This window comes from Chiloscyllium plagiosum, unplaced genomic scaffold (assembly GCF_037043375.1).
Source record: "Chiloscyllium plagiosum isolate Xiang-an unplaced genomic scaffold, Cpla_swu_hap1 HiC_scaffold_29, whole genome shotgun sequence".
Lineage (NCBI taxonomy): Eukaryota > Metazoa > Chordata > Chondrichthyes > Orectolobiformes > Hemiscylliidae > Chiloscyllium > Chiloscyllium plagiosum.
In genome coordinates, this window is record NW_028270167.1 from 41,057,351 (window position 1) to 41,072,499 (window position 15,149).

Genomic DNA, 15,149 nt, shown 5'->3' on the forward strand with positions numbered 1-15,149 from the left:
GGGGGGGGAAGAGAACGAAGGGGGGGAAGAGAACGAAGGGGGGGAAGAGAACGAAGGGGGGGGAAGAGAACGAAGGGGGGGAAGAGAACGAAGGGGGGGAAGAGAACGAAGGGGGGGGAAGAGAACGAAGGGGGGGGAAGAGAACGAAGGGGGGAGAAGAGAACGAAGGGGGGAGAAGAGAACGAAGGGGGGAGAAGAGAACGAAGGGGGGAGAAGAGAACGAAGGGGGGAGAAGAGAACGAAGGGGGGAGAAGAGAACGAAGGGGGGAGAAGAGAACGAAGGGGGGAGAAGAGAACGAAGGGGGGAGAAGAGAACGAAGGGGGGGGAAGAGAACGAAGGGGGGGAAGAGAACGAAGGGGGGGAAGAGAACGAAGGGGGGGAAGAGAACGAAGGGGGGGAAGAGAACGAAGGGGGGGAAGAGAACGAAGGGGGGAGAAGAGAACGAAGGGGGGAGAAGAGAACGAAGGGGGGAGAAGAGAACGAAGGGGGGAGAAGAGAACGAAGGGGGGGGAAGAGAACGAAGGGGGGGGAAGAGAACGAAGGGGGGGAAGAGAACGAAGGGGGGGAAGAGAACGAAGGGGGGGGAAGAGAACGAAGGGGGGGAAGAGAAGATACATTTTCCCAATGTATTCAACATGAAAGACATATTTGAGAAGATGCTCAGGAGCCCACACCCAACTGGATGTAGGTTTGCTCGCTGAGCTGGAAGGTTCATGTTCAGACGTTTCGTCACCATACTAGGTAACATCTTCAGTGAGCCTCCAGACTAAGTACTGCTGCTGATTCCTGCTTTCTGTTGTATGTTTGGGTATCTTTGGGCTGGTGAAGTCATTTCCTGTGGTGATGTAATTTCCTGTTCTTTTTCTCAGGGGGTGAGAAATGGGATGCCAGTGAATATGTTTGTTGATAGAGTTCCAGTTGGAATGCCATAATTCTTGTGCATGACTCCGTTTGGCTTGTCTTGGATGGATGTGTTGTTCCAGTCGAAGTGGTGTCCTTCCTCATCTGCATGTAAAGATATTAGTGAGAGAGGGCCATGTCGTTTTGTGACTCGTTGGTGTTCATGTATCCTGGTGGCTAGGTTTCTGCCTGTTTGTCCAACGTAGTGTTTATTACAGTTCTTGCACCGTATTTTGTAAATGACATTAGTTTTGCTTGTTGTCTGTATAGGGTCTTTCAAGTAAACTAGCTGCTGTTTTAGTATGTTGCTGGGTTTGTGGGTTACCATGATGCCAAGGGGTCCAAGTAGTCTGGCAGTCATTTGAGAAGTCTTTGACGTAGGGGTAATGGCTAGGGTTTCTGAACGTGTTTTGTCTGCTTGTATGGGTTTGTTGCTGAGAAATCCACAGACTGTGTTCATTGGGTACCCGTTCTTTTTGAACACATTGTGTAGGTGATTTTCCTCTGCTCTGCGTAGTTCCTCTGTGCTGCAGTGTGTGGTGGCTTGTTGGAATAATGTTCTGATGCAGCTTCGTTTGTGGATGTTGGGAGGATTGCTTTTGTTGATCAATATTTGATCCATGTGTTGTTTTCCTGCAAACGCTGATTTGACGTTCCCCATTGGCTATTCGCTCTACTGTGACATCTAGGAATGGCAGTTTGTTGTTGTTTTCCTCATCTTTAGTGAACTTTATGCCAGTAAGAGTATTGTTCATGGTCTTGAAGGTTTCCTCTAATTTGTTTCATTTAGTGATGACAAAGGTATCATCCACTTGGTGAACCCAAACTTATGTCATTCACAAAATACTGTGCAAGGACTGTAACAAACACTACATTGGACAACAGGCGGAAAACTAGCCACCAAAATACATGAACATCAACTAGCCACAAAATAACATGACCCTCTCTCACTCGTATCCTTACATACAGATAAGGAAGGACACTTCGACTGAGGCAGCACATCCATTCTAGGACAAGCCAAACAGAGACATGCATGAGAATTCCTAGAAGCATGACATTTCAACCGGAACTCTATCAACAAACACAATGACTTGGACCCAATTTAACACCCCTTGAGAAAAAGAACAGGAATTGACATCACCACAGGAAATGACATCAGCACAGGAAATGACATTACCACAGGAAAATGACATCAACCCAAAGAAACTCAAACATATAAATAGAAAGCAATGCTTCATCCAGAGGCTCACTGAAGATGTTACTTAGTATGGTGACGAAACGTCTGAACATGAACCTTGCAGATCAGCGAGCAAACCTACATCCATAATCTCAACCTGAGCTACAAATCTTCTCAAAACTCGCTCTCAGTCCAATATCAGCCTCCACGTTCCTTGACAGACACAGAAGTGAACATGCCGACATGAACCTAGCTCAGTCTCACTAAGAGTGAGTAAGGGAAAGTTAGAAGCAAATTTTGAGAATATCACTGTTTAATAATGCTCCAGGTTTTTCAATTTACATATCTCCTCAAAAATCACATCAACCAGAACAACTAGAAATAAAGAGATGGTGAGGTCTGTCTCAACCAATGGGATTTGAGACATTCATCTTCATTTCTCAGTCTTTACCAAAGCACATCAGGCACATGACTAAAAAAAACCACAATTATTAGCAAGTTAATGTCCCCCATTATCCTTTGCAAGCCTGCCATTGTGCCGAGTGTTTCAATTTTTATTGTCCTGTGCTACACAAATGAACACTTAGAGCTTAGATCAATTCCACAGTGGGGACCATTTTCCACGATACACTCTAGCCTCAAGATTGAGACTTCATATGTTAACAAGTCTTCAGAATTAAGGACAGGTTGAAACAACACCCTGAGACAACTGACCTTCTTCTGGGATCTAACTCCTTAATCACGAGATGGCAGGTCAGGGATGGTGCATTGAAATCAGCTCTGCACAGAGACTGAACAGCTCCCTTACACACCAAGCCCATTCACTAACCTATAACAGTGTAAAGAAATGATGATGAACCCCTGTTGTCTACATGTACAGCAACTACTCCACTCACCACCCTGTAGATGACTCAAAGAAAACAAAAATGTAAAAACATAGATAAATTACATTGCTATATTTAGTGCCCCGACAGACCAATGTCAAGCTAAGTAATTAATCAACTGGTAACTGTAAACCAAAAATGTGGCCCACCATTATCTAGATGTGGAAAACTAATACACAGAGATAATAGCTGCAAGACACCCCAGTACACAGGAGGTAGGTGAAATCGGAGAGTCTCACAATAGGCAGGTAAACTGAAAATGGTCAGGTTTCTTTCCACAGTTTGACATCATCACCTCAAGAACACATATTTTCATTTTAATCATAGAAGATTGTGCCTGTATATTCGGTTTCCATCTTTACAGGTTTAACTTAGGAAGGCCGACATGCTGTTAGAAATGAGTTTGCTCTAAGTCCACTTTTGAGTCTTTCTCCCACTGCTGCCACGACCAACAGCACAGCTCACCACAAGACATGCAGACTGGAGTACTGAGTAGCTCTACAATCATACTGTCACCAGAGAAACATGAACAGGGGTTTCCCCTCATCAGTGTAACTTCATGGTCTTGGCATTGACAAGAACATCAAAGTGTGGTATTTTACAGAATTCTTTTCAATGGATTGGCTTTAAAAACTAAACCAGTTCTATTTTTAAAATCAAAAAGCAACTTTATAACATCTAAGAAGAATCAACACAAGTAAACATATGTAAAACACAGAGACAGACACACAAACATGTAATGAGGCAGACTGATGAAATGTTCTTGTGTCCAAGTACTGCTGCCTCTGCTGTTCATGAGTTATCAATTTTCTGATTGCATGATCTCATTATGTTGCCTGTCTGACATGCCCCAGCTTCTCTTATGAATGCTCTCTGATAATGTGTCATGGAAAATGCCTACGATTACAATCATAGACTCACAGAGATGCACAGCACGGAAACAGGCACGTCAGTCTAACTCATCCATGCCAACCAGATGTCCTCACCTAATCTAGTCCCATTTGCCAGCACTTGGGGCCCATATCCCTCTAAACTCTTCATATTCAAATACCCATCCAGATGCCTTTTAAATGCTGTAATTGTACCCAACTCCACGACTCCCACTGGCAGCTCCTTCCATACACATACCATCCTCTGTGTGAAAACACTTCCCCTTAGGTTGCTTTTAAATCTTTCCCCTCTCATCTTAAATGCAAGTCCTCAAGGATTGCACTCCCCTATCCTTGGAAAAAGACCTTGACTATTCACTGAACAAAGAACAATAAAGAAAATTTACAGCCCAGGAACAGGGCCTTAGGCCCTTCAAGCCCGTGCCAATCCAAAACCACTGTCTAAACCTATAGCCCAATTCCAAATGATTTGTATCCCTCTGCTCCCCACCTACTCATGCATCTGTCTAGATGTACCTTAAATGAATCTACCGTGCCTGCCTCTACTACCTCTGCTGGCAACGCATTACAGGCACCTACCACCCTCTGTGTAAAGTACTTTCCCCGTGTATCCACCTTAAACTTTTCACCTCTCACCTTGAATACGTGTCCTCTCATTATTGAATCCCTCACCCTGGGAAAAAAGCTTATATCTATCCATCCTGTCTATACCCTTCATGATTTTGTAAACCTCAATCAGTGTAACTTCATGGTCTTGGCATCTCCTTTGTTCTAATGAAAATGAATCCTAAGCCTACTCAACCTCTCTTCATAGCTAGCACCTTCCATACCAGAAAACATCTTTGTAAACCTTCTCTGCACCCTCTCCAAAGCATCCACATCCTTTTGGTAATGTGGCGACCAGAACTGTACACAGTACTTTAAATGCAGCTGAAACAAAGTCTTGTACAATTTTAACATGACCTGCCAGCTCTTATACTCAATACCCCATCCAGTGAAGGCAAGCATACATAAGCCTTTTTGACTGCTCTGTCTACCTGTGCAGCCACCTTCAGGGTACAATGGACCTGAACTCTCAGATCTCTCTGCTCATCAACTTTTCTCAAGCCTCTTCTGTTTACAGTATAGTTCGCTCTAGAATTAGAACTTCCAAACTGCATCACCTCACATTTACCCGGATTGAACTCCATCTGCCACTTCTCCACCCAACTCTCCAGTCCATCTTCTCCTGTATTCTTTGACAGTTCCATATGCTTTCTGCTACTCCACCAATCTTCGTGCCATCTGCAAACTTACTGATCAGACCACCAATGCCCTCTTTCAGATCAGCACTGATCCCTGTGGAACACCACTGTTCACCTTACTTCATTTCGAGAAACTCCCTTCAACTCCTACAGTCTGTCTCCTGTTGCTCAACCAGTTCTTTATCCACTGAGCTAGAACACCCTGCACACCCTGTTACCATGGGGAACCCTATCAAACGTCTTACTAAAGTCCATGTATATGACATCAACAGCCCTTCCTTCATCTATCAACTTAGTCACTTCCTCAAAGAACTCTATTAAATTGGTAAGGCATGATCTCCCCCACACAAAACCATGTTGCCTATCACTGATAAGCTCGTCTTCCAAATATAAATAGATCCTATCCCCTCAGTACGTTCTCCAGCAACTTTCCGACTACGGACGTCAGGCTCACCCGTTTATAGTTACCTGGAATATCCCTACTAGCGTTCTTGAACAGGGGGACCACATTAGCAACTCTCGAGTCCTCCAGCACTTCACCTGTGTTTAACGATGCTACAAAGATATCTGTCAGGACCCCAGCTATTTTCTCTCTCACCTCCCTCAGCAACCTGGGATAGATCCCATCCGGTCCTGGAATTTGTCCATCTTAATTTCCTTTAGCTTACCCAACACATCCTCCCTCGTTATGACGTGATCCTGAGTAAACAAACTTCTATCTCTAATCTCAACATTCATCATGTTCCTCTCCTCATTGAGTAGTCATTGAGAATTTCACCCATCTTCTCAGGTTCGACACACAACCTTCCTTCCTTATCCTCTGGTGGACCAACTCTTTCTCTAGTTACCCTCTTGCCTCTTATATATGAATAAATGGCCTTGGGATTCTCCTTAATTCTGCTTGCTAAAATTATTTCATGAGGAAAAAGTGAGGACTGCAGATGCTGGAGATCAGAGCTGAAAATGTGTTGCTGGAAAAGCGCAGGTCAGACAGCATCCAGGGAACAGGAGAATCGACGTTTCAGGCATAAGCCCTTCTTCAGGAAAGTTATTTCATGACCCCTTTTAGCCCGCTTGATTCCTCGTTTAAGATTGGTCCTACTCTCCTGATATTCCTTCAAAGCCTGTTCTGTTCTAAGATGCCTGAACTTCATGTACACTTCCCTTTTCCTTTTGGCTGGTCATCCAGGCTCCCCATCCTATCATCTACGGATCACGAATCTTCCCTTTCCTATCCCTAAGTTTTCAAAAGGACATGTCTATCCTGCACGATCTTTAAGCTTTCTTTGAAAGCCTCCCACATATCGAATGTGGACTTCCCTTCAAATAGCTGTGTCCAATCCACATTTCCCAGCTCCTGATGAATTTTGCACAATTGGCCTTGGCCCAATTTAGTACTCTTCCCTTAGGACTACTCTCATCTTTGTCTACAAGTATTCTAAAACCTACAGAACTCTGGTCACTATTCCCAAAGAAATCCCACACTGTAACTTCTACCAAATGGCCTGGCTGATTCCCCAACACCAGGTCCAATATGGCCCCTTCGCTAGTTGGACTACTGACATACTGCTCTGGAAAACTTTCCTGGGTGCTCCTTACAAATTTTGCCCCATCAAGAACTCTGACACGAAGTGCATCCCAGTCAATGTTGGGAAAATTAAAATCTTCCATCACCACCACCCTGTTGTCTCCACATCTTTCCATAATTTGTTTACCTATTTATTCATCTACCTCACGCTCACTGTTGAGAGGCCTGTAGTACACGCTCCAACGATGTAACTGCACCCTTCTTATTTCTCAGCTCTACCCATAATGCCTCACTGCTCAAGCCTTCTATAGTGTCCTCCTTTAGCACAGCCATGATATCGTCCCTGACCTACAATGCAACTCCACCCCCCCCGACTTTTACTTCCCTCACTGTCCCATCTGAAGCATCTATATCCTGGAACATTTAGTTGCCAATCATGCCCTTCCTTCAACCAAGTCTCTGTGATCACAATAACGTCATACTCCCAGGCACCAATCCAAGTCCTAAGTTTGTCTGCCATATCCACTATACTCCTTGCATTAAGACCACCAGTTCCTTTCCGATCATCTACTCTCTGCCTACTCTTCCCCTTGGTAATGTTAACTTCATGATCCTGTTCCTTACAGTCTCTAGTTTCCACCTCACTGTCTACTCGTCTTCTCTTCTGGTTCCCAGCCCTCTGCCACATGAATCCATGTCAGCTCATTCCATACACCACCGTCTGTGTGAAAAAGTTGCCCCTTAGGCCCCTTTTAAATTTTTCCCCTCTCACCCTAAACCATGCCATCTAGTTCTGGACTCCCCCACCACAGGGAAAGGACCTTGTCTATTTATCCTATCAATGCCCCTTATGATTTTATAAACCTCTATAAAGTCACCCCTAAGCCTCCAACGCTCCAGGGAAAACAGCCCCAGCCTATTCAGCCTCTCCCTATTGCTCAAACCCTCCAACCCCGGCAACATCCTTGTAAATCTTTCCTGAATCCTTTCAAGTTTCACAACATCCTTCTACCTTCAAGCCAGTTCTGTATCCAAATGGCTAGTTCTCCCTATATTCCATGAGATCTAACTTGCTAACCAGTCTCCCATGGGGAACCTTGTTGAATGCCTTACTGAAGGCCATGTAGATCACATCTACCGCTCTGCCCTCATCAATCCTCTTCGTTACTTATTAAAACTCAATCAAGTTCGTAAGACATGATTTCTCACGCACCAAGCCATGCTGACTGTTCCTAATCAGTGCTTGCCTATCCAAATACATGTAAATCCTGTCCCTCAGGATTCCCTCCAACAACTTACTCACCATCGATGTCAGACTCATTGATTTATAGTTCCCTGGCTTTTCCTTATCACCCTTCTTAAATACTGGCACCACTTTAGACACCCCCCAGTCTACTGGCACCTCATCTGTGGCTACCAATGATACAAATATCTCAGCAAGGGGCCCAGTAATCACTTCTCTATCTTCCTACAGAGTTCTAGGGTACACCTAATCAGGTCCTGGGATTTATCCACTTTTATGCGTTTCAAGACATCCAGCACTATCTCCTCTGTAATATGGACATTTTTCAAGATGTCACCTTCTATTTCCCCACATTCTACATCATCTATGTCCTTCTCCACAGTAAACAATGTGAAGCAACTAGACCAGCACTTAAAATGCCAGGGCAGAGTAGGCTATGACTTGGTCTCTCTCTGGCAGTTTAAAATCGGAGTCAGTACTGACGTGCACTGCTTGATGACACCATCGTTTACAAGTTGTCAGGGCTTGATCTTGGGGTGGGGAGGGGAGTTGTTGGTAATTAAGAACATTGAAATCGAAATAATGTGGTGTTCATTAATGGCAGCGACATTAGTGACAGGCATTAACATTTCTTGATTCAGCAACAAAATACACTTCACTGAAGGGAGCAAAATGTTCTTTGTGTTTATCATTAAAGCTATGGGGAGCACAAAAGACAGCTATTCACATCATATTTTTGCTAACTCTCTGAAGGACCACTGAACTACTTCTGGTGTCCTAGCTCTCCCCACTGCACTGACAATATTTGCTTTTCAACTGTAGAACCAGTTTTATTTATGTTATCCCAAATTATCAAACTCTCAGCACCACGCAATGCCAATGCTCGTTCAGTGACTTCCTATGTTGGTTTGTTTTATTTTGAGCATCATACATCCATTTCTTAAAATGGAATGTGTGGTGCTGGAAAAGCACAGCAGCTCAGGCAACATCCAAGGAGCAGGAGAATCGTTGTTTAGAGCAAAAGCCCTTCATCAGGAATACTTATCCAATAAAGAAACTAAGTGTAATCTGCCATTTCTTAAAATGTTCTCTCCTGAACCAGAAGGAAATTTGGTACATTGTAGTAGCAAGCATCTAATGTAATGAACCTGTCTGTGATCACTATTCATATATGGGCTTTTCACAGTAATTTGGCAAATAGTCAGACCTATTTAGTCAGTTTTGATACAATGTATCACATGTGTTAGTGCTGCAGGGTGTGCTTCATGCCAACAATAGCTGCAGGCAAATTCTCAATAATGTAAAATAGTGAAAAATTCACTTGTTCGTACTGCTGCTTTTGTTTTCTCATTGACCTGTGAACAGTGACTGGTTTGGCAACGCTGTCACTGTATCACTTGAGTGTAAAGCTTTTCTTTCAAACGCTCGCATAACCTTCATGGTGAGTAGACAGAAGAGACTTTGATCATAGGTTCTAGAGAACGCACACACCCTACTCCAAGCAACAACAGATGCAGACAACAGAAGATAAAGCACGAAGGCTGATACAGTAAATGCAATTGATCTGAAAATTGACACATACTGGCTGGACATCTGCTGGAAAACACATCCTGTTTTCATTTATTCAGAGACTGAGCAAAGTTCACCCCATCTGTGTTGACAGAGCGGTCTGCATGATACACAGCCAACTCATTTGTCGCCCAAATTTTAAGGTATACAATTTAGCAATGCATTAGTTTCAGATCACCCTTAGATGAGTGCCTGTAAACAACTGTAGATGCTGCCATCTCGGGATAGAATAACCCATTCTCATTGAGATCACAGGAAAAGTTAAGATGAAAACTATTGTTGTGGGCCAGTAAAGGTCAGACATTTCAGTTTAAAAAAAACGAGAATTGCACTGAGCTGTATTTAATGTAGGCAACTGAGGCAGGAAATATTGCAGGAAAACACAATTAATAGCAAGAGAATCCGAACATATTTCCCCATCCCAGGATAACTTCCCGAAATTAAACTGTTAGCTGGAACAAAATTTATATTATTATTCTTGAGCCCACCAGAACCTAGTGCTAGTTCAGAGATTGAGTGAGAATGGCACTGCTTACCCATGATTCCTGAAAATCACTTAGCAAATTCCATTACGTCTTCCCATATTCTTTGAAGTGGGTTCCTTCATGAGAGACGCAGCATGGGGAAGAAAGGGGTTCTCTGATCCTTCTTCCCCAAACACTCTCGTGTGACCTAAATCCGCCCTTATTAATTCGAATCAAGTGATCCAATGGTGCCATTTGGTACTGGCCCTGCAGTATTCCTGACTGCAGCCACTGCTAACAGTGGCACAGCCAGTTATGGAGAGCAGTAAGTCTCTAATTGGTCAGCAGCTGGAGCATTTCCACACCAAGACTCCTAAATCCCATGAAAGACCACTGCTGGTCAGCTAATTCTCTGGCAGGCACTCAATTCAAACAATTCTTCCCATGCCCCTCAGAATCTGTGTGGTTTTTCCATTGGTTCAATAGGTGGGCTGGACTAACATATCAATTGCATTAAATTCTGCATTGTTTCTCAAATACATCACTCACTCAGACAAACAACAAATTAAGTATCAAAAGCATCTTGATGTCATACAGAGCCTCAGAGATCAGTGCTGTTTGTAACTGATTTCACAGTGAAGATTGAAACAGTTCTTTGCTGAGGATACCAAATTGAAATGGATGGCAGACTAAAGCCAGTCAAATACAGACAAGCCTGGATTTGGCAGCTGGAACCTATTTTTAATACAGGAAAATAATACATCACAAGAGTAGCGCAGGATATTTAAGATGGCAGTGGCATTACTGAGCAGGACAGGTACATGGTCACACTGGTAAATAGTTGTTGGAAGCCAGTGGACAGTAGCAGTTAAGGGAAAAAAAAAGGAAGACCTTCAGCAATTGAATCAGGAGAATTGATAAATTTTAGGCAATGGTTCTTTATGTTATAGAAATTTAGTTTAGTCTTGCCTGTGGTTCTGCTTACAGACATTATTGCAGTAATATGAGAAATAGCAGGCTTTGTGAATGGGAAATTGTGACTAATTTATTAGAGAATTTCAAGGAAGCCTCAACCAGAGTAGATAGAGGGGAAGTAGGCAGATGCATTGTATTTAGACTTTCAGAAGGCACTCATCAAGGTACCTCACAAAAGGTTAATCATAGGGTACGGATCCAAGATGTTGCAGGTAGAATATTGGCAAGGATAGAGAATTGGCCAATGGGTAGAAAACAACAAGTGGGAAATAGTTCTTTTTCAGGTTGGTAATCCACAATTAGTGGGATTCCAAAGGGATCAGTGCTGGGACCACATCGATTCACAACTTAAGTTAATGAACTGAAGGAAATAAATATACTGTAGCCAAATTTGCAGATGACACGGAAATAGGCAGATTGCGTGAGAGATATTGATAGGTTAAGTAAGTTGGGAAAAATGTTGGCAAAGAAGTAATAGAAAACTACAGCATGGAAAGAGGCTCTTTGGCCCAAACTGTCTACTAAGCTAGTTCCAATTGCCCAGATTTGGTCCGTATCCCTCTAAACTCTTCCCATCCATGCACCTATCCAAATGTTTTTAAAATTTTGAATCCAATTAGCTCCCTCTCCCTGGATCCCATGTGAGCTAACCTTCATGACCAGCATGCCTTCCAGGATGTTGTCAAAGGCCTTACTTAAGTCCAGATAGACAACATCCGCTGTCCTACCCTCATCTATCTTCTTGGTTCCATCCTGGAAAATCTCAAAGATTTGTCACACATGTCTTCCAGCACACAAATCCATATTGAGTATCCCTAGTCAGACCTTGACTATCCAAATGTTTTTTAAATGTAGTTATGTATCTCCCTCAAACACTTTCTCTGGCAGCCCATTCCACATACGCACCATTCTGTGTGAAGAAGTTGCCTCTCAGGTCCTTCTTAAATTTTACCCCCCTCACTATACCCTCTAGTTTTCAATTCCCGATTCCAAGGGAAAAAAACTATATGCATTCATCCTATCTATGCCCTCATGATTTTATACACCTCAATAAGGTCACCCTCATTCACCTATGTTCCAAGGAATAAAGTACTATGCTGGCCAACCTCTCCCTATAATTCAGGCCTACTGTTGCTGGCAACAAATATCCTCGTTAATCTTATTTGCACTCTTTCCAGTTTAATGATGTCTTTCCTATAACAGGGTGACCATAATTGTACACAAAACTCCAACAATTTATACAACTGTGGCCTAACGTCCTACTGCTATTCTCAATGCGTCAATCAATGAAGGCCAACATCCTAAATGCCTTTTTTTACCACCCTGTCTACCTGTGATGCTGCTTTCAAAGAACTATGTACTTGTATTCTTAGGTCCCTCTGTTCCATAACACTTCTCAGGACCTTACCATTTACTGCATAAGTCCTACCTTGGTTTGACCTTCCAAAGTGCAACACCTCACACTTATCTGTACTGAATTGTATTTGCCAATCCTCAGCCCACTTCTCCATCTGATCATGTCCCTCTGTAATTTTTGACAACCTTCCTCAATTTCAATGATACCTCCTAATTTTATATCATCTGCAAACTTACTAATCATGCCTTGTACATTCACATCCAGATCATTTATGTAAATAACAAAGGTCCCAGCACTGACCCGTGTGGCACACCACGAGTCACAGGTCTCCAGTTCGAGAAACAGCCTTCAACCATCACTCTTTGCTTCCTACCATTTAGCCAATTTTAAATCCAATTAGCTAGCTCTCCCAGGATCCCATACGAGCTAACCTTCATGGCCAGCCAGTCTTGCAGGACCTTGTCAAAGGTCCAGATAGACAACATCCACTGTCCTACCCACATTTATCTTCTTGGTTTCCTCCTGGAAAAACTCAAAGATTTTTTTTTTTAGATGAGATTAGTGTGGAAACAGGCCCTTCGGCCCAACAAGTCCACACCGACCCGCCGAAGCGCAACCCACCCATACCCCTACATTTACCCCTTACCTAACACTACGGGCAATTTAGCATGGCCAATTCACCTGACCTGCACATCTTTGAACTGTGTGAGGAAACCGGAGCACCCGGAGGAAACCCACGCAGACACGGGGAGAACGTGCAAATTCCACACAGTCAGTCGCCTGAGTCAGGAATTGAACCCGGGTCTCTGGCGCTGTGAGGCAGCAGTGCTAACCACTGTGCCACCGTGCCGCCCAAACATGACTTCCTGGATATAAATCCATGCTGAGTACCCCTTGTCAGACCTTGACTATTCAAATGTTGGTTGATCCTGTTCCTCAGTATCCTCTCCAATAACTTACCTATCACTGATGTCAAGTTCACTGGTCTGAAGTTTCCTAACTTGTCTTTGCTATCTTTCTTAAATAATGAAACAACATTAGCCATCCTCCAGTCTTCTGGAACTTCTCGTCAGTATTCACTCAGGAACAGGACATTGTTGCCGATGTGAATATTGAGTCACAATTAATTAGAATGGACGGCTTTGAGGTATGTAGGGAAGAGTGTTGGAAATTCTGGAAAGGGTGAAAATGGATAAGTCCCCTGGGCCTGATGGCATTTATCCTAGGATTCTCTGGGAAGCAAGGGAGGAGATTGCAGAGCCATTGGCCTGGATTTTTATGTCCTCGTTGTCTACAGGAATAGTGCCAGTAGACTGGAGGATAGCAAGTGTGGTTCCCTTGTTCAAGAAGGGGAGTAGGGATAACCCTAGTAACTGTAGGCCGGTGAGTCTCACTTCTGTTGTGGGCAAAGTCTTAGAGTGAATTGTAAGGGATAGGATTTATGAACATCTGGATAGGAATAATGTGATCAAGGATAGTCAGCATGGTTTTGTGATGGGCAGGTCGTGCCTCACAAAACTTATTGAATTCTTTCAGAAGGTGACTAAGGAGGTAGACGAGGGGAAAGCGGTAGATGTGGTGTATATGGATTTTAGTAAGGCATTTGATAAGGGTCCCCATGGTTGGCTACTGCAAAAAATACGGAGGCATGGCATTGAGGGTGAGTTGGAGGTTTGGATTAGGAATTGGCTGGCTGGAAGAAGACAGAGGGTAGTAGTTGATGGTAAAGGTTCATCTTGGAGTGCAGTTACTAGCATAAATGCTGAGAGGATGGTTCTCCTCATCTGAGTGTCTAGGACAAGAGGGCATTGTGTTAGAATAAAAAAGCACCATTTAAGGTTGAGATGAGCAAGAATTTCTTCTCTCAAGAGATTTGGAATTTCTTGCCACAGACTGCTGTGGGGCAGAGTCCTCGTTAATAATAAAGGTTGAGATAGATAGATTCTTGATCAGTAGGGGAATCAAGGGGTACAAAAAATGCAGGAAAATGGATATGAGGAATGTCAAACCAGCTATGATCCTATTGGATGGTCGAGCAAGTTCAAGGGGCCAAACTGCCTACTCCTGCTCCCATTTCTTATGTTTACATTTCAAGAAGATTATTGTTGCAAAAAGATAGCATGGTCATTTCAACCATGGGTATCAGGACTCCCCAAAAGATAGCAGCTGAATGGAACAAAGTGTTTGCACACTATCCTTGCAACTTTTGGTACTACATTTTTACCTTGCCGAGACAAACCGAATTAATGTTTACTCTCTCTCCCAGCTGCAAAACAAACTCAGATTTTAGGAACTACAATCCAATTCCAATGGATCCACAGCAGAAAACTTTTCCAAAAGTTCTATATCAATTGGCAGTTATTAGCTTCATAGCGTAAGGAAATGATGGTATTTGGCTAACACTTGCTTCTGTCAAGATCGTCTCTGGTCTTTTATGGTGAGACACAAGTTGATTACAAAATAAAGTATGGAATCTGAAATGTCACAGAATTGCTATTATAAACAGCATCACAATGGTCACAATACAGTGAGATATAATACTACTACTTTCTGACAGAATGTTGTATTATAATATTGTTGCATAACCACGGTGAGGTATACTAGCGCAACCATGTTTTAGTATATAAGGTACATAAACTGCCACTCACCTGTATGCTGCCAAAGTCAACATTCTCATAGTGGAAATGGGCACATTCTGCCAGTTTGGGAAAGTGACCTTTCGTGAATGCCATCCTGCAACATTGAGAGGAACACGGCATTAATGTTAACCTTCACTTTTACCAGGAACAACTTACGCTTACATAGTAACTCCAATAGCTCTGTTAACATTCCCTTGCTCAGTTGATTTCTACCCTGCAGGTACGAAAATTTTCTTTGTCAGAATTACCCAGAAGATAACAGGCAACAGAAGAAATCA

At 43.1% G+C, this 15,149-nt stretch overlaps 1 protein-coding gene across 17 annotated transcripts in view; it reads right to left on the reverse strand.

Annotated features, from left to right (window-relative positions):
* LOC122540755 (rho GTPase-activating protein 32) overlaps positions 1–15,149 on the reverse strand; it is a 591,094-nt gene that overhangs the window by 266,274 nt on the left and 309,671 nt on the right. For all 17 annotated transcript variants that reach the window (XM_087976520.1, XM_087976515.1, XM_087976502.1 and 14 more), the window contains one exon: positions 14,881–14,965. In XM_087976520.1, coding sequence (XP_087832646.1) covers positions 14,881–14,965 — 85 coding nt within the window. The remainder of the gene's footprint in view (positions 1–14,880; positions 14,966–15,149) is intronic.